This window comes from Myotis lucifugus, unplaced genomic scaffold, assembly GCF_000147115.1.
Source record: "Myotis lucifugus unplaced genomic scaffold, Myoluc2.0 scaffold_184, whole genome shotgun sequence".
In the NCBI taxonomy this organism is placed as follows: domain Eukaryota; kingdom Metazoa; phylum Chordata; class Mammalia; order Chiroptera; family Vespertilionidae; genus Myotis; species Myotis lucifugus.
In genome coordinates, this window is record NW_005871232.1 from 1,385,433 (window position 1) to 1,404,200 (window position 18,768).

Below are 18,768 nucleotides of genomic sequence, written 5' to 3' on the forward strand. Positions count from 1 at the left end.
CTTCCTTCCTTCCTTCCTCTTCCTTCTTTCTCTCTCTTTTTTTGAGAAGATAGTGAAGAAGAATGGACTTTAGATCCCAGAAACCCCTGGATCATATTTTGGTTCTTTACTAGCTAAAATAATTTCAACAATTTACCTAATCCCTCTGAGCCTTACAAGGTCATTATGAAGATAAAAAATAATGATACAGCACATGGTAAGAAACCAATAAGTAACATCTGATCTACATAAAATAGCTGGCATAGTTTGGGACCTACTAAGTGCTTAATGAGTAGAGACAAAAGTAGGTTTATAGTTGTTCATATGAAAAATGACATGATGAATAATGTTAATACAAGAATAAACTGTTTTGCATACTCACAACTGTAATCCTACTTTTGCCCCACCCTATATCTATTAGTTCATTTGTGATATGCAACTGATGATTGTTAGTATCATACCTGTTGGAAGTGTAACATGTTCTGATAAGGGTTTCCCCAATCAAAAGCTTGGAACAGACCAGAATGAACCGCCTATAACAAAATAAAAAGAATAAACACATTAAAATGATATAAAAGCATACATTTAGAGACAGTAAACAAGAAATATACAGAGAAGATTGACATTATGTTCCACTTTTTAGCACATGAGAAAATTTCATAAAGACTAATAAGCCAAATAATAACAATGATACAAATTTATACTAATTAATGAAACTGATGATCAAGCTTATATTCCTCCCTATAATTTTTCAATGAAAATCCTCAGACTGCAATGCCTTTAAGTGTTACAATGCTATACACAGACATTTTTAAAAAGATGCTGAACTGAATGAATCTTAAATATCTTGGCTTAAGGAATTTTTATACATAATTTTTAAAGGCACCACCTACGTAACTCCTACATTAAACAATGACTGCCATTATTCTTAAACAACTTTAAACCTTACTATTCTTATCAGGTGGTCTAGGATATTACAATCTTACTCATTATTCTTAAACAATTTTGTTACTATTGAAAGGAATGTTTATTCACAGAACTTCTCAGTGCTTCCTGTGGGAGGTATGGCATGGCTGTGTCCTTTTGTCGGCAAGGCCAAACATCCTGCCGCCTTATCAGTAATGTGGCCACAGGCTGCATGTCTGAGGTGCCATGCATGCTTATGTTTGCATTTTAATTTTAGATCAGATGTTGGAATAGAAACATTCATACACCTAGGGGTTCCTTTTTCTGTTATTTGCCACCCATGCCGATTAGAAGAGACAGATAACTTTTACCTTTACATCAAGCACTTCATTAAATTATTCTGACTACTCTAAAGGTTTTTTTTTTTAACTTATTTATTTATTTATCCTAACCCAAGGATATTTTTCTATTGATATTTATAGAGTGAAAGAGAGAAGGAAAGACAGAAATATTGATGTGAGAGAAACACATCGATTGGTTGCCTCCTGCATGAGCCCTGACCAGGGGCCTGGGCCAGGGAGGACTCTGCAACTGAGGTACATGCCCTTAACCGGAATCAAACCCAGGATCCTCTGTTTCACAGGCCTATGCTCTTTCCGTTGAGCCAAACTGGCTAGGGCTCTAAAGGTTTTTTTTCACACTCATTGATTTAAACTTGATTTTTAGTTTTAAATGATTCCCATCAGATTTATATTGACAGAGGCAGCAACCTTTTGCTATTGAAATTCTGCAAATTTTCAACAATGGGAAGCAATAGACTGTACTAGCTAGGAACTTGAATTCTGGCATCAAACTGACCTGGTTTGAATCCAGGCTTAACAGAATATTGAACCGGTGGTCCAGGACAAGATATTTATCTTCTCTAAACCTATTTTTTCACCTGTGAAATAGGAATGACAATAATACTCTTCTTGTAGGTTGTGAAGATTAAATAAGGCAATGCATAAAAACATGTAGCACCTAGGAATGTTCAACAAATCTCTTTTCACTAATATTACTACCATCATCTTTGTCTATGTAACTTATGACCAAATATTTTATCCCCCACCTTTATTTCTATCCTGAAGAGGACTTCCTGCCAGAGAAGGGTACTTTTTAAGAAGAGTCAGCTGTGCATGTGTAAGGGATTGGCTATTTAGAGAGTGGAGGAGAGAGGGAAAGACAGAGAGAAATATCAATGTGAGAAAAACACATCAATTGGTTGCCTCTTGTATGAGCCCCGACCAGGGGCCCAGGCCAGGGAGGAGCCTGCAACTGGAGGAGCCTCCATTTGTAGAATGGAGATATTGATGTCTTTATTGAAAGATTGTTATGAGAATGAATTTGATGATACTGAATGAAACCATGTACATAAATAGCAGAAGAACACATAGTAAGTGCTCAATAAATATGAAATTGAAGTTGCATTGCCTGGAAGGTCATGCCCATCAGAGAGGCTCCATCTCCTCACCAGTAGGAGGCCCTATGACTCAAACTTCATTTTCCCTATTTGAGTGTGAAGACTTATCTCCTGAAGGTAGAACTCTTCAAAGAATTTCCAAAACTCTCAACTAGTGTGTCAGGCTATCTATAGCAGTGATTCTAAATTTTAAAGCAAAGAACAGGGTGTAGGTTAAATTCCTAGAGATCTCAGCTATATTAAAACTTTGGGAAGTTCTCTCTCTCTCTTTCTCTCTCTCTCTCTCTCACACACACACACACACACACACACACACACACACACACTTGGGTCAGACAACTATACTAATCGAATTTGACTTACCTTTGAGCTTGTCAAATATTGAGTAATAGAGTAATACATGCACATACAAAGCTGAGGGTAAAAATAGACAACACTAATCTATTTTAATCCCTCCCTAATATTTAATTTTCTCTGAATTATTTCTCTGAATTATTTTCACACTCTGAAATGGCCTATATGCCAACTAGAGGGTGAAATAGTCTATATCATGACACATAAAGTTCTATTAAAGCTAGTGATTTCCAAGAGGAGAAAATACAAGTTTTCCTAGAAAAAGCAGTTTGGAGTAACCTAAGGATCAGAAGTCAGTGAATATGTCTAGGAACCAAGCCCAAACTCCAGACCCGGAAGATGTGAAGACTAGAAGGGTGTAAAGGAAATCCGCATGAGTTTACGCTGATTCTAGAACACCAACTGGACAGTGGCAGGTGCCTGCAAAACCCTGCAGGGAGTTCTCTGGGAGCTCTCCTTGGGGATCTTGCAGAGATGTGCGTGTCTCACATCAGAAACAGGAAGCACGTACCTGGGCCCAGTGTAGCATGTTCTGAACAGATGTTCCTGCCGGACTCTGTGCCATATAAACATCCAAGCGACTCTGTAAAGTAAAGAGATTATGTCTCATTTGAAAGCTCATCATATAATCACATCACAAGTAAATGTGAATATCTTTTCTCTGTTTTTCTTTTAGGAATAAACATATAGCATAACCTCTGAAGACTCATTATCCAAAGAAGCCCATCTTTAAGAACTTTCCCTTCCCTTAGCTCTGTTCTTCTGTCCTGAGCAGTGTCTCATAGAGCCCACAGAGAGCCTCCCACTAGTCAAAGACAGAGGATAATACAGATTTTCTTTCCAGTCTTGCCTGGGACAGGTCTAAGAGGACAAGAAGTCATTGAGCTTCTTCTTCACCCGATGTCATGTCCCAAAGACATTCCAAGAAAGTTGTTCATTGTAAGACATTGAGAACAAATCTGAATGTTCCCTTTGTCATCTGATTTTTAAAATGTGGTAATATTCTGCAAGGCTCTTTGAAAGTTTGTGGGGCATAATCCATCCAACATTTTAACCTCCATTAACTTTTAAATTTATTCTGAATTTTAAAAACCCTTGATTTTTTTTCATAATTTCAATTGCATTTTTTTTTAGTATATAAAAGAGTTATTTTCCACCAAAGTTGACATCAGGAACATCTTGGAGCTTAAAAAAATACAACTACTTATGAGTTACCCAAACCTAGAATCAATATTAATATCTGTAAGACTGAGTTCTGGACATGCGTATTTTTTCAAAGTTTTACAAACGCTCTGCTTAGGTATTCCTGGTTATACTGTACTAAAATAAACATTCTTGCAGGCATTGTAATATTTCATAATCCAGTACCCAACAGTGAGAATAAAGGCATTCTTACTATATAAATATACAACAGGGGCCCCCCAATTTATGTTCAACTGTGTTATTTTGTGACGTCTTTCTTTAGCAAACTCTCAGACCATGTTGAGAGGGGGCTTTTGAAATGATCTCTATTGAGTTTGCTTAAAGGTCTTTTTACTTACCTTTACCTACATGAAATGCTTCCATCTAAGTGATGGGCAAGCATGGATTCCCTAAGATGTGAAAAGGCAGTGGCTAAAGCACGTTTTTGCATAAACAATCTTTTATAAATCTTGCTTGAAAGCAAGGAAAGTGTTAATCAGTGCTTTCCACTGACAGAGAGATACAAGTCTCTGGGCAGAATCTGTGACATAGGTGGAAATCAACTTCAGCTTTGTCTCTGGTTACAAACATATCTCCTCCCTGGCTGGGGAGTAAGCAGTAACTTCCTCTCTTTTTCATTCCCACTCTTTGGGTCAGCTAGTGGTAACTAAAAAAAGGAAAGGATCTCAGTTAAGCTGGAAAGGACTGGATAAGAACTCTAACATTTATTCGTCTCAATATCCCTTAAACAGTGAAGGTATAGCTATCATTGAAGAGCCACCCTTCCATCCCTTTGAGTTAAAGAAGTGGCTCACAAAATGGCCATTTCCATATCACTTATGAAAGTAAAAAAAAATGATTTAAAAAATAGAGATACCTGAGCTCACTCCCTAAAATTCTACTTCAGTAGGTCTGAGATAGGGCTCAAGCTCAGCAAGATTAATTTCAAAACCATAGCCATAGTCAAAGTGAAGGACTTTTCAGTGTGGTGCTTTGGCCACTAGCAAGAGTTGATGAGAATTTTCAGCAAAAAACCTTCTTCTCAAATCCTCCTACGAAACCAGGTGGACTCAGCTTTGGTGGGAAGCCACGAAATGCTAATCACATTTCCAGAGACAAAAAAAGCAGATCTTGAATGTAGTTTGCATGCAATTTATAATGAAATCTCTGTGGGGAACTGATATAGGGTTAAGCCTCGGACTGACCTGTGGGCAAAGACAAAAACAATTCCCAGCTTGGAGAGCACAGTCCTCTTAGCATAATTAGGCTTGACCTTGTATAAAGCTCCCTAGATCTTACTCGGGAAGCTAATGGGCTGAGGGAAGTGCAACAAGAACAAAAACAAGTGAAACTTACAAGAGCAGTGTAAACAAGTGAAACTTACAAGAACAAAAACAAGTGAAACTTACAACAGTGTAACTTACTGTGTAACTATGGAAACCACTACCTTGTTTACCGCTCACTATAAAATAAAGGCTCAGTTTGCCTTGGGATCTTTTCTCTGTGGCCTCAGCCAGGCACAGGAAGATCCACGGAGGCTAAGGAAAGCTAGAGAGTTCTGAACGCTGTCTCCGTGTAAAACCTTCTTCGCCGACTCCGTCCACACCTTTGGGAACCCCTGGACCCCATGGGGCTGGACCCCAGCATATGGCGCCCGAACAGGATTCCCCTAGGTAAGACCCCCCGCACTCGGGACGGATAGGACTCCACCATAGGGTGCTGCAGACCCCCCTATAGAGGATAAGTAGGGTAAGTGGGTGGATAGTACAGAACTTAGATTGAGAAGATGTGCCATACTTAGTCTAGAAGAAAGAAGACTCTGTATTGATCTTTAGAATGAGAAGATGTGCCATACTGAGTCTAGAAGAAAAAAAAGACTCCGTATTGATCTTTTAACGTGTCCATGCTTTTCTGAGGAAGGAAAGGTGCCGGAAAGGTAAATGTAAAGGCATGGGAGAAGGTAGGCCCAAGGAGCCTTATCCTTAAACCCACTGCAGCCTTTCCACCCCGGGAAAGTGCAGGATTGGCAAGCTCTCCCTGGGGTGATAGATCAGGACTCAGGTAATCGCGGAAAGCACCAATCCTACTCTTAAAATGGATACAAGAGAGCATTTGAGGTTTTTCTTTTTAATGCCTGTTTTGGATTGAGTAAGTGGATTTTACTTAGTTTTAACATATCAAAGTTAGCTCTTGACACAAATGGAAAAACTAACAGTTTGGCTTGAAGTTGGGGTTTTGTTTTGAGGTGCTGAGGCTCGGGGGTGGAGCCAATTCACAGTAGAAATGTGAAGCTGCAGCTTTTGGGGTTGAAGTGGGAAGTTGTGAATACAGAGGAGTATGTATGTTTATATATGGTCAGAATTCCATCAATATAAACCTTGTCTATAAAAACAAAAAAGGGGGAGAAGAATGTTATATGTTAAATTTTTAAAAATACGATGCAGAGGGTTGTACAGCAGCCAAAAAGCATCGGGCCTCCTGTACAATAGCCTCTGCCGACTCAGCCTGGTAGAAGGATACACAAACGAGACAAGAGTTTTACCAGATCTAGTAATGATGTGGGGAAGAGGTTGTGTTTTATATCTTTCCAGAAGGAGCACCCTCTGCCTCCCTCTTGGGGACCGTCACGCCTGGGAGGCCAAGTTAGCACACCTGACCAGTGCCCGTCTGCAGCTTATGTGCAGCCCTGAGCTGGAACCACCTGTCCATTGGAAGAATCACGTGTGCCTCCTTTTTGTCTGTCCTGATGTCCCAGCTTTGTCCCACATCTCCTTTCCTTTTTTCTTAATCTGATTACTTGTTTGCTGGTTCTTTGGCCTTTCTCCTTCTCTCCTGAACACAGCCTTTTCTAGAATCTCCCTACCCTACTGTTCCAGGAAGGGCACCTCCCCTTTCTGCCGTGACTGGGGGTGTTTGGTATATGCCCCATACGTGGAGTTGTCTTGTGCCAAGAGCCTGATATCCTGGGCTGAGAAAGCCCTGTCCCGGGACTCTCCTTTGTCCTATATTGGCCCCTCTTGCCCTTGTGTCAAGAGGGACCCTCTTCTCACAATCCAATTGCCCACAGCTGTTGCCTGAGTTCTCTGTTAATGCTGAGGTCACGGTGGCTGGTACCATGGATCTGTCTCTCGCCCAATGAAGTGAGCTGGGTCCTCTCTGGAGAAGAAACCTGGGTTCCCCAAGATATGTGATCAATGCCGGGACCCCGCCAGCAGGCGAGGGGATCCAAAGGCAGTTGCTGGGCATGGAGGCCACAAGGGCATAGGCTACCAAGGAGACAGAACTGAACCTCACATCACCCTGCTTGGCCCCGGAGCTTGGCTGGTTAGTCAAAGACGGGTAAGATTCCTCAGGGAGGAACAACCTAAGACAGGCACAGTCACAGAGGGGCCAGCAGAAGAGAACTTGGGGTTCAACAGAGGTGGGGCACAGATCCTCACCCCCCCCAATGGTGCAGGGGCTTGAACACTCGCCCCTTCTGAAGAAGGTCTCCTGCCCCCATGGCTGCTTCTTGCTTCCCATGTCCAGCCCAGATAGGGACCCAGATAACGAATAGAGACTTGGCCCAGCTCAGATCGGGAACAGAAAGAGACTTGGTCCAGCTGAGATCAGTACCTAGATAAGAGACCTGGCTGACAGCAGCTTCCCTCTCACTGCAACAGGACTTGTTTCCCATTTCTACCTTGGACCACAGGGAAAGGGGCAGCTGAAAGAAAGGGCTGGAGCAGGATCCTGCCTTCTTCCCTTTCTTCTTCCTCTTTTTTCTAAACACTTCCATGCCTTGTAGTTCTTTTGCTTTCTCTTCTTTTTCTCTACTATCCTCCATCTCCGCCTCATCCTCCTCCTCCCCAGTATCATCCTATCAGCTGACTTAGAGGGCACAGCTGACTCCTCCCCGGACACTGACACCACCATCAAACGCGGCCCTGGTGGACCCTTTGATCCAGCCATACAACACACTGACACTTTGGGAAGCCCGTTGCCAGCAACGACGCCCGCTAGCCAGATCAACAAGGACAACCAAACCACCGACGTGGGGTCAGCTGAAGAAGTTAACAGCAGATAGTAGAGAAGCAAGAAGTGGAAGCTATTCTCTCAGCCAAGTCAGAGGACTCTGAGTAAATTGGCAAAAGAGACTTTCATTTGGTAGAAAAATGTTACTGTGGTTTGATTTTTCACTTATTGCTGTTTTGCATTGCCATTGTTTTATTATTCTTACTAGTTTCAAAAATGTTATGTTCAAATTTTAAAATGTTTTGGGTTTTGCATTGGCATTGTTTTGTTATTGTTTTAATAGCCAGAGTTTTGTTCTTGATGCTTAAGTTTGATGCTTAAATTTTACTGTCATTATGGTAGCTTAAAAAATAAAAGAAGGGTGAGATGTGGGGAACTGATATAGGGTTAAGCCTCGGACTGACCTGTGGGCAAAGACAAAAACAATTCCCAGCTTGGAGAGCACAGTCCTCTTAGCATAATTAGGCTTGACCTTGTATAAAGCTCCCTAGATCTTACTCGGGAAGCTAATGGGCTGAGGGAAGTGCAACAAGAACAAAAACAAGTGAAACTTACAAGAGCAGTGTAAACAAGTGAAACTTACAAGAACAAAAACAAGTGAAACTTACAACAGTGTAACTTACTGTGTAACTATGGAAACCACTACCTTGTTTACCGCTCACTATAAAATAAAGGCTCAGTTTGCCTTGGGATCTTTTCTCTGTGGCCTCAGCCAGGCACAGGAAGATCCACGGAGGCTAAGGAAAGCTAGAGAGTTCTGAACGCTGTCTCCGTGTAAAACCTTCTTCGCCGACTCCGTCCACACCTTTGGGAACCCCTGGACCCCATGGGGCTGGACCCCAGCAAATCTCCTAACTGCTGTTTAACAAAACATTTGCCTTCCCAATCCAACTATTTACACGTACCATGTTTAAGTTTTTTGGATCAAATCCACAAAAAGAAAATAGGAAGTTGCTGCAAATACGATGAAATAGCTTCTGGTTGCACACTTTGGTGGCAATGAATTGTTCAAGAAATGTATGAGGAGAGAACATCTTGTCACCAAATAACACCTGCAAGTTCAATTTAAGACACAATCAAATTTCATAGATGTGCATGTCAAGAGTGGAAAATGAGTGGTAATTCAGGTAAGTACTAGACAGAAGATGACATCTCCTTAGTACTTATAACTCAGTGAAAGTGGGAGTTCTGTTAAATTTTGTCCTTGTAGTTCTTCCAACTCACCTCTTTCCCCAAGATCCTTTACTTGGAGTATTTTTGTAATGCCCCCTAAGAAATGAGTCCCCACAGAACACTGTTAAGGCTTTGGCATACGGGATACTTTGGTTTGATTTTGGACTCTGTCTCTTATACCTTAGGAAAGTATTTACTTTCTATTATCCTGAAATTTCTCAACTATAAAATGGAAACTTAATATGCACTAAGTAGGACTGCTGTGAAGATAAAAGGTCATGTTTAAAAGGCACCTCGTGCATTTTCTAGAACCCAGTAAACATTCCAAAAACAATGTTATTATTATATTTAGTGACTGACACAGACTTAAAGAGTCATTCCTTGCAGAATCTTTTAATGAACTCTAGAGGCAAAAACTGAACCCAAAGAAATGAATCTCTACTAGTGGAATTTCAAGCAATGTTACAGGTAAGTTTAACTTATCTTTTGAACTTTAAGAAATTTAATTTAATTCTTGAAATTAAAACATAAATTAATATCTAAACTCCTTGCATATAAGTACAATCTTGCATTTTTTAAAAATAATAACTAGTTTTATAATCTTAGGATAATAAACTAGATATAAAGCTGAAAAGATTTCTTTTTATTCTTAAAACTTTTGGAAACCTCCATTTATAGTAAAAAAAAAACACAAAAAAATAACTGTCATATCTCTTTCCTGGAATCCTTCATTAATTGACTAAAAGACAACAACAAATAGCATTTACTTTTATTACACAAATACCTTACAATGTGTTACACTATCTTTGGTAAACTAGATCTAGTAAATTCCTACTGGTTATAATTTGTTAAATTCTGAGCTTAAAAAATAGTTACCTTATATAGTCAAAGATAATCTTCATTCAATGCAATATCTTATATTCCATGGAATATTAATGAAGTATATGATATGTCATGACTTAATATAACTCTTAGTGCCAGAGAGAAGGAAGGAGGGAGGAAATAAGGAAAGAAGGGAGAGGCTACAATATGTTAAACTCATTCAAATCATATCTTTAAATCTGACAAACAATAATTAACCATTGCAGAAATTATCTAATTTATTCTGGCCTTTTATTCACTTTATCCCAATCAGTGGGTTAATCCACTTAACAAATTGTAACTCTTCCTATATAACTGTCTACATGGTAGTTTAATAATAGTACCTATCTTTTAATAGAATGTCGACATCTATGTTCTCAAGTGTGATAACCTAAATAGATCTCCACAGGAATAAGTTAAAGTAGAAGGCAGGATCTGATTTTACTCAGTGGACATTTTTGTTTTTCATTTACCAATATCTTGGTCATCCACACTTGGCAGAAAATTCGTGTGAAAGAAAACAGCCAATTCAGAGAGTAATCAACCAGGGAAATACTATTGAAGAAAGAGGTTATAGCTATCATAAGGGGTCCTTGTTCTTTGTTCTGACAGTTGACTTTCCTAAAAGACAGAGTGAATTAGCACGGTAGTCTCTGACTTGACTCCATTGCTATGTCCATGCATGAATGACTCAGCTAAACTACCACACATTTACCTAAGAATAAATAATTGCTCTTTTAACCTAAAAGGGAGGGTAATAATGCAGACTAAGTAGCCATATAGCATCCACTTGGAGAGTGATAAACATGCTGACTTGTCACTGTAATTCCAAGTTTGTTCTGGAGGGGGCATGTTTGTCTCATAGCAGTATAGAGATATGCTTTTTCTGTTAACCCTTTTGGCACCTGTATGAGAATTAGAAAAGCCCTCTCCCCTTTTATTCTGCACACATAGCCCCATGCCAGGGCACGTGGCTGGCCAAGCAGAACATGGACTGGATTCAATAGCTGAGCTCTATAAATAGCTACATATTGGATTCGATAGCCTGTTTGGCTGCTAAGGATCTAAGACTGGCTTCTTCAGGTTGGCATGGAAAATGACAACATATAAAAAGGGCACTAACCATGGATGGTCTGATCAGATCTGGATTCAAATTCTGGTTCTGTCATCCATTCACTAGGTGATTTGGGACAGAATGCTTAGCCGCTCTGAAACTCAAATTCTTCTTTTAAGAAATGGAGGCAATATTAATAATCCTTATTGTTGTAGATAATATGTTAAAAAAAGCAAAGGGTCAAAGCAAGCTATAATTTAGAGAAAAGAGAGAGAATTAGGAATTAGTGGGCCACATGTGGTAGCTCCTCTATTGGAGTTAAAGCTCTTTCAGGGCAGCCTTTCGAAAACTACAAATCTGATCAAGCCATTTCTCTGCTTAACATACTTCATTGGCTTCCCATTAATAACAGAACAAAAATCTAGACTCCTTAACATGACACAATTGCTTTCCATTTACTGTCCCTAGTCAAGTCTACCATGACTCTCACATGCACCCTAATTTTCAGTCATATCAATCAGCTGAATGTACCTTTATAGACATAGCCATTTTCTGATGCTATGTTTTTGAAATAGTAGCTCCTAGATATATTTTCACAGAATTGAATTGAACTGCACTACACCACTGGCATATCAAAACATGTGAAAGGCTGAAGCAGAGCTGTACAAACTGAGAAAAATAGAAAGAGCCCACCATCTCAAAATATCTCTTAACTGTGTGGAAATGCTAAAATAAATTAGCAAGCTATTTACCCAGCATAGGGCCCAGTCTAGGCTGAATCTCTATGGTACAAGAGGGTATTGTGAGCATTTTCCATGTTGTTTAGTGGTTTTCCTGCTATTGTGTTTCTGGGTTGTATAAGTATAGAATTGACTCATCATAGGTTAATTTGCTTATTATTATTATTATTATTATTATTTACCAATCAAAATCCCTGGCTTCTATAAAAATTGTCTCAGCTTTATTTGCTTTAATTGAAATCATTGATTTCAATTATACACTGTGATTACCTTTTGTCTATTAGGGGAGAAGCCATATTAATATGCAACAGGAAAAAACACCAATACACATAGACCAATTCTCCTTGATAAATGATCAGTTTAGTTAGCTGTCAGCTAGTAGAAAAATCTGGGGTCAAAGACCCCATCTGGCTTCACGCAGTGGTCTCAACCACTACTCATACTGCCCCCCAGAAACCAGGGGCCACTGGGGAGAAATTTAACTTACTAGATTAAACAAATCAATTACTCAATTCAGCATTTGCTTTATCTGTAACTGAGGAATGACATACATGAGAGAGAAGACATTGATGAAGATAATAGGGTAGAATGGCATCAGAGTGAGCCCCCTGAACTCTATTACTAAAATTGCACATCATCAGTAAGCTTACATGGATACCTCCAAAACTTATTATAGTCTCAGAGGTTTGTAAAATGTCATCTGGTTTCCTTCTATTGAAATCAGTGGGAACAGAGCTAGTTTTCATTCTACAGGTTTAAACTGGAGAAGTCACATACCTTGACTCCTTTTCTGGAAAGATTTGTTAATTTTCTCAGAGGACTGTGGGTATATTTCACTGTAATGACTGGAGCCAATGCAAAAAATATTTTAATCCTTTTAGCCAGCTCTGGGTTTGTAGAGAATGCTATGAAAGCTGAAAGGGAAGAAGACACTAGTTTATAACAATTCTTAATTTATCTTAAATGTTAGCAGAAGTATTATATTAAAAACAACAACAAAACAAATATAAAATAACTCAGAGTAAACACCATTTGTAGGAAGGATTTTTCTAAATTTCTCAAGAATGGAATTGGCTAATACAGAATAAAGTGTTTTCTGTCTCCAGAGAGGACAAGAGTTGCAGAGAGGGTTCAAATATCCCTTGTAGGGTATGTCTAGGTAAATTCCTAGGACCATTCCTGCTCAACCACTGTCTTTAGTATCAGACAAAACTGAGCTATAATTTTGGCCTCCCACTTACCAGGTGTGTGAAGATTTGGGTAAGTTATCTACCCTGTATAAGTCTCAGTTTTCTTAATCTATAAATGTGGAAAATAGAATCCTCATAGAATGATTCTTTTGAAGGTTAAAATACATACATATTATTTGGAAGTATCACCATTAGAAAGGATCTCTATATTACCATTTGTAAAATATAAATGATAATGGTTTCATATGTCTGTAGTTTTCAATGAGAGAATGTATGTAAGGTGCATAGTATAGTTCAGGCATATAAAGACCTGCTTTATACTAGAAACCTAATTAGGATTAAGATATAGAAAAGAGACTGGGGGAAATGCTGTTGTCATTGTCGAGGTCTGTAGCTGAATGGGGAGCAGTGAAAGGAGTGAAGTGTCTCATGGCTTTGAGGCATGGCCCCATCCACATCCACTCTAGCCCAGTGCACCCTGGGAAGTGAAAGGCACACTAATCGTGGCATATAATCAGTGGGATTTATAATTTTCTGCTTTCCTTTTGGTGTCTTCTCTAGACTATGAGATCTTTAAAGGAAAGATGTATACCATATTTATTTCTAACCCAGTGTCTGGAAATTGTTTGTTGTGCACATAGATAAACAATTCTCTCAAAATAAATACATTTATGTATTAGGAGAGAATTATAAATAATCTTTCTGCCATCTTTATGAATCTACATAGATTCAGTCCAACGGGAAAAGAAATCACTGTTGTGGTCCTTGTTTCATTTAATCTTCAAAAATCAGCCAGAGGAAAGGGTTTCCCACCTCAAGTCCCCAAGCTAGAGACTGCACAGAGGGACTAAATCCTGATCCCTTTCATAAATATGGAAGAAGATCCTCTGACACTCTCAGATCACACCTGCCCCCAACACACCGATGGTGGTGCCTTGCGAGTGGCCCACATAGAAGAGTCGCTCCTGTCCAGTTTTCTCTACAATAAAATCAATCGTGGCTGGAAGATCATATTTAGCCATCTCATCCACACTGCGAAAGAAGAAAACAACAAAACTGGAAAAACATATCTCATTGTTAGGCCTGCAATATCCAAACACATTCATTGCAGACATTCGCTTTTCCTAAATATTAAGATTACAGTCCATATATGATATTATGGGTCTCTGTGACTTTTGAGGATGTCACCTTGATTGCAAGAATAACGTTGTTAAGAAAATGGAATCAGAAAAATCTGATTTGCAAAGATCTACAAAGGCTTTTCCTAAAAGGCCAGTCATATTTCACCTAATTCTACAGCAGATTTACCAAACTCCCTTAAAAAGAACAATGACCTAGATAAAAGCAAACCGTTTTGCAGACCTCAGCCCAGAAACACTGAGTCAGTGAAGACTCGTGGTAATCTGAGTATTTATCAATCACCTCAGGTGCTTTTTTTTCGTGTTTGTAGTTGGGAAAACACTCATGTAGGGAACCATCATGTTATCTGCAATAGTTTAATGACACAACTGCACTGGGTGTGGAATTAGGAAATGCAAAATCGCTTCCAGGTATAAGGCAGGAATGAGGCCAAGGAAAAACTGCTTTAATGACCTTCAAGGTATGGTTCTTCTCTCTTATGCAAATACAGGGGTTTGATCCTGTGACCAAGACCTGACTCCAGGGGCAGGTTTCAGCACTGTCCTCCGATGGAGGGCAGAGTTCTTTCACTTCTTGGAGAGTAAACATTTGAGTGTCTGGTTCACAAGCTTTTCAACTAAAACCTTGTTTCTGGTCCCATTTCTCAATCAATTCCTCTTTAATAAGAGCACTATATCAACTTCTTTTGGGGTCCATAAGGACAAAGTGATAGTCTTGGAACTAACCTTTCTAAAGCTGACCTTTGCATTTTGATTTTTTTTTGCATATATATTTTGCATACACATGCATACAGCAAGTGGTGTTTTAAAATCAAACATAAGTGCTGAAACCGGTTTGGCTCAGTGGATAGAGCATCAGCCTGCGGACTGAAAGGTCCCAGGTTCGATTCCAGTCAAGGGCATGTACCTGGGTTGCGGGCACATCCCCAGTGGGAGGTGTGCAGGAGGCAGCTGATCGATGTTTCTCTCTCATCGATGTTTCTAACTCTCTATCTCTCTCCCTTCCTCTCTGTAAAAAATCAATAAAATATATTTAAAAAAAATAAAAATAAAATCAAACATAAGTGCAATCATAAGGGCCTTTTTTTCAGAGCCCGTAAAGAAAGTTGGGGTAGAGGTGGAAATATTCGTTTTCTTCTTGTGAATTCCATTGGATGCATTTGAACAGAAAGGGAAAAATCAAAGGGTGTTCATTCGTATATAAATGACAAAATACACACTTTATTTTATATATATATATATATATATATATATATATATATATATATATATATATAGTGTTTGTTTGTTTTTTTACCTGAAGGCCCAGAATTCTGGTGATTTGGGTGAGAATTTCAAGTGTTTTCTGGACCAGGTATTTCCCCGGCTGTTCCCCATCCACACATCATAACCAGTATCTGCTAGAAGGAAAGCCAAGCTGTTGTTGGGCAAGTTGCAAATCCAGTTACTGGCAGATGCAACTAAGCCATGTTGCAAATACACAACAGGTCTTGGATCTGCAAAACAGGCAACAAGAATTTCATGACAACTTTCTCAGTGTTTATAAGAGAAGTTTCTTTCCTGCCTTCCTGTAGTATATACACGAAAAGATGAAATTTGGTGCCAGGCAAACCCAGGTTCTAGTCCTCTCTGAACTACTTACTTGGGCAAGTTATTTACCTTCTCTATGTCTTATTTTTTTCTTTGTAAAATTTGGATTTTATATCATGTATTGTATTATTCTGTAGGAGCTGGAGTCAGATAGTCCTGGTTCAAAATCTATTCTACTATGTATTAACCTTTATGGTTAACTCAGTTCACCTATCTGTATAATGGGCAATAATAAAAGGTTATCTCATAGTGTAGTCACAAGAATTAAATTAGAATTAAAATACATAAGACTGTCCAGCACAATAAATATTTGCTCTATTATTATTTATATTAATAATATTTTATTCTTCAAAGAGTATATGATAACAAAACTAACTTTTTCTCAAAATAATAACAAAAAAACATAAAAAATGCCATTTGTTGAATGCCAGGCACTATGCTAGATTTTACAAACACAGTTTAATTTAATTTGTACTCTCAGAAAGCAAAATTCAAGAATATAAGTGAAATGTTATGCAATATAAAATTGTTAATTTGGTATAAAAGCCCTATTGATAATGTAGAATTGAAACAATTTGACTAAGAAACAGAAAAGAAAAAGAAGGAAGTTGGGAAACTTAGAGAGGAGATAAGAGTGACCAGTGACCAGAATTATTTTGTCTTTTATAAATGGTTTGTGAAGGTCACTTTTGGTGCTGCAGCAGTTTCCTGAGATTGGGTAGGCTAGAATGGACTCTCAGAGAGCCTTCAGCCATTTGGAAGCAAGGAACTATGCCCATTTATGCACCTTTTCAGAAAACAGAAAGAAGAGGTATTCCAAATTCTACTAAAGTTAAGTACCACCAAATAGCAGTCATAGTCTATAGCCCCTCTCTGATCTGAGTCCTCAGGCAGCTTCTTCTTATAGAGGCAGCTTTCCATCTCATGCATTTTGGCAGCTACCTGGCAGAGATCATAAGATAAAAGTTTGTGGAAAGAAAGTCCTCATGAGTATTTATAAAGAAACTAGAGTAGCTAGGCTGGTGTGGCTCAGCAGTTGAATGTCAACCCAGGAAACAAGAGGTCACAGGTTCAATTCCTGGTCAGGGCACATGGCCAGGTTGTGGGATCAATCCTCAGTAGGGGTTGTGCAGGAGAACACTGATTGGTGTTTCTATCTTTCTATCCCTCTCCTTCTAAAAATCAATAAAAACATATTTTTTAAAAATAGAGTTATTTGTAGGAGTGGATGGTTCTATTAAGTCAACACCATTCCAATTTAGATTGTCTCTTTAAATAATTAACCTTTCTAATGTTAGGGAGTTTGTTATACAACACTCCAAAGAATAAATGGAGCTAAAAATCAGAAAAGAAAGTACAGTTCTTGCCAAATGGATCCCTCTTTTCTCTACAGATATTAACATCTATTGCAGTGAGCTAGAAATGGCTCTTGCATTAAGTTCAAGTATAGAACTAATAGGGTCAGATTTACTTAAGAACATAAACTTCCACTGAATTGGGTGGAGGACTAGTACAACTGATATAACACCAGTTAGAAAGCTATTGTACTAGTTGAAGCAATAGATAATAATGATGTGGTAACCTACACTTGAGCGATATTGAAGCTGAGAGAAGTTTGCGAATCAGAAAGAAATTTAGAAAGCAAAATGAATAGATCTTGGTGATTGGCTGTATATAGGAGGTAAGGGAGAAGAAAGTATCAAAATGACCTTTCAGTTTCTAGATTTAAGCTGGAAAGTAGTTATCTCTAGAGTAAGAAAAAGTTTTCTTTTTGTGCTTTTTAGGAAGGAGGATAAAGCGAAGAAGAAAAGGCTAAATAGACAGTGTATGGGAAAATCCTGGAAAAATTCCAAAGGCTTATACAAATGAGAGTAGTAGAGGAGGAGGTGATGGTTTTCCTCCTTTGATGGGAAGGCACTCGGCTCTGTTTAGAATAAAAACTGCTTTGCTGCTATCAGCACATCGAGAAATCTCTGCTTTAGGCATTATTTCATTCACAACAAAATAAACCCTACCTGTTCTTGGACATCCTCTCCCGTGAGGAATCCTGTAAATTCCGAGGACATAGCCATCTTTTGTCACAACATCATAATTTTCATAAGGATAACCCCAGTACGAAATGACTTGGCTCTGAAAAGAGGAAAAACATAGATATATATCTATTTATGTTGTGATCTTTTGATTTTTATACCTGCATTGCAATATAGTACTTTCAGCCACAGCCTACTCTTCCCCAATGTATTGAGACAGAATAAAGCAGGAAAATCAGGATAACTTGAAGAGGGTTTTAAACTGGGGATGGATGCATACAAAGCATGGGTGAGGCAAGGTTGGGTGACTATACAACCTGGGTTCTTCTCGCCTGGTATTATTAATACACACTGGCTCATTCTCAAAATGTTTTGACAAGAAATGATGTGGACATCTAATGAGGGAAACCATAGGTGATAGTGTAGTACCTTGAGGCTAGTACCAAGTGAGCTGTTACCTCCCTATTTCCTTAAAGGAGATGAGAGGAAGTGGTTACCAGAATCAGAATGAGAAAGTCAGGTAGAGAGGGCCACATTGAGAGGAGCTGTGACCTCTAGCAGAGAGACAGCCTGTCCAAGGTGACCTCCAGGACAATAACTCATCTGATTGCACTCTCCTCCTTCCTTCTGATCTCCTGTTCAGGGTTTCCATTGTATGAACTGACCTAAAAACTAAAGTTCAAGGGAACTTATTGACCTAGTTCTTCTTACAGGTCAGCCTCTTAGACAGAAAACAATGTAAGAAAATACAGAGTGGCTCTAGAGGGGTAAACATAAGATATACCAACTACAACAGTACAAAGAAGAGGAGAACTATTGTTGATTGCCTAGAAGATGGTTTATATCCCCTGTTTTATTAAACTCAATATATAGCCTTTCAGATAGAATTACAGTGGCACCTTGGTTCCCAAACTTAATTTGTTCTGGAAGGCTGTTCGAGAAGCAATTTGTTCGAAAACAGAATAATTTTTCCCCATTAGAAATGCAAATTGAATTAATCAGTTCCAGACGCCCAAATGGTTCCCTGTTTTATCCTTTCTTATATACAGTGCATGTCTAATGTACTGTATAATCTATAAATAAACACTTCTTTTCTT

At 38.7% G+C, this 18,768-nt stretch overlaps 1 protein-coding gene across 8 annotated transcripts in view; it reads right to left on the bottom strand.

The window, feature by feature from the left end:
• The window catches only part of LIPK (lipase family member K), a 40,304-nt gene that overhangs the window by 3,240 nt on the left and 18,296 nt on the right, over positions 1 to 18,768 (bottom strand). For 7 of the 8 annotated variants that reach the window (XM_023760519.1, XM_023760520.1, XM_014462517.2 and 4 more), the window contains 7 exons: positions 17,657 to 17,771; positions 15,349 to 15,547; positions 13,835 to 13,944; positions 12,500 to 12,636; positions 8,800 to 8,946; positions 3,210 to 3,281; positions 441 to 512 (listed from right to left, as the gene is read on the bottom strand). In XM_023760519.1, the coding sequence (XP_023616287.1) occupies positions 441 to 512; positions 3,210 to 3,281; positions 8,800 to 8,946; positions 12,500 to 12,636; positions 13,835 to 13,944; positions 15,349 to 15,547; positions 17,657 to 17,771 (852 nt within the window). The remainder of the gene's footprint in view (positions 1 to 440; positions 513 to 3,209; positions 3,282 to 8,799; positions 8,947 to 12,499; positions 12,637 to 13,834; positions 13,945 to 15,348; positions 15,548 to 17,656; positions 17,772 to 18,768) is intronic. The other variant, XM_014462520.2, reaches the window with a different exon arrangement.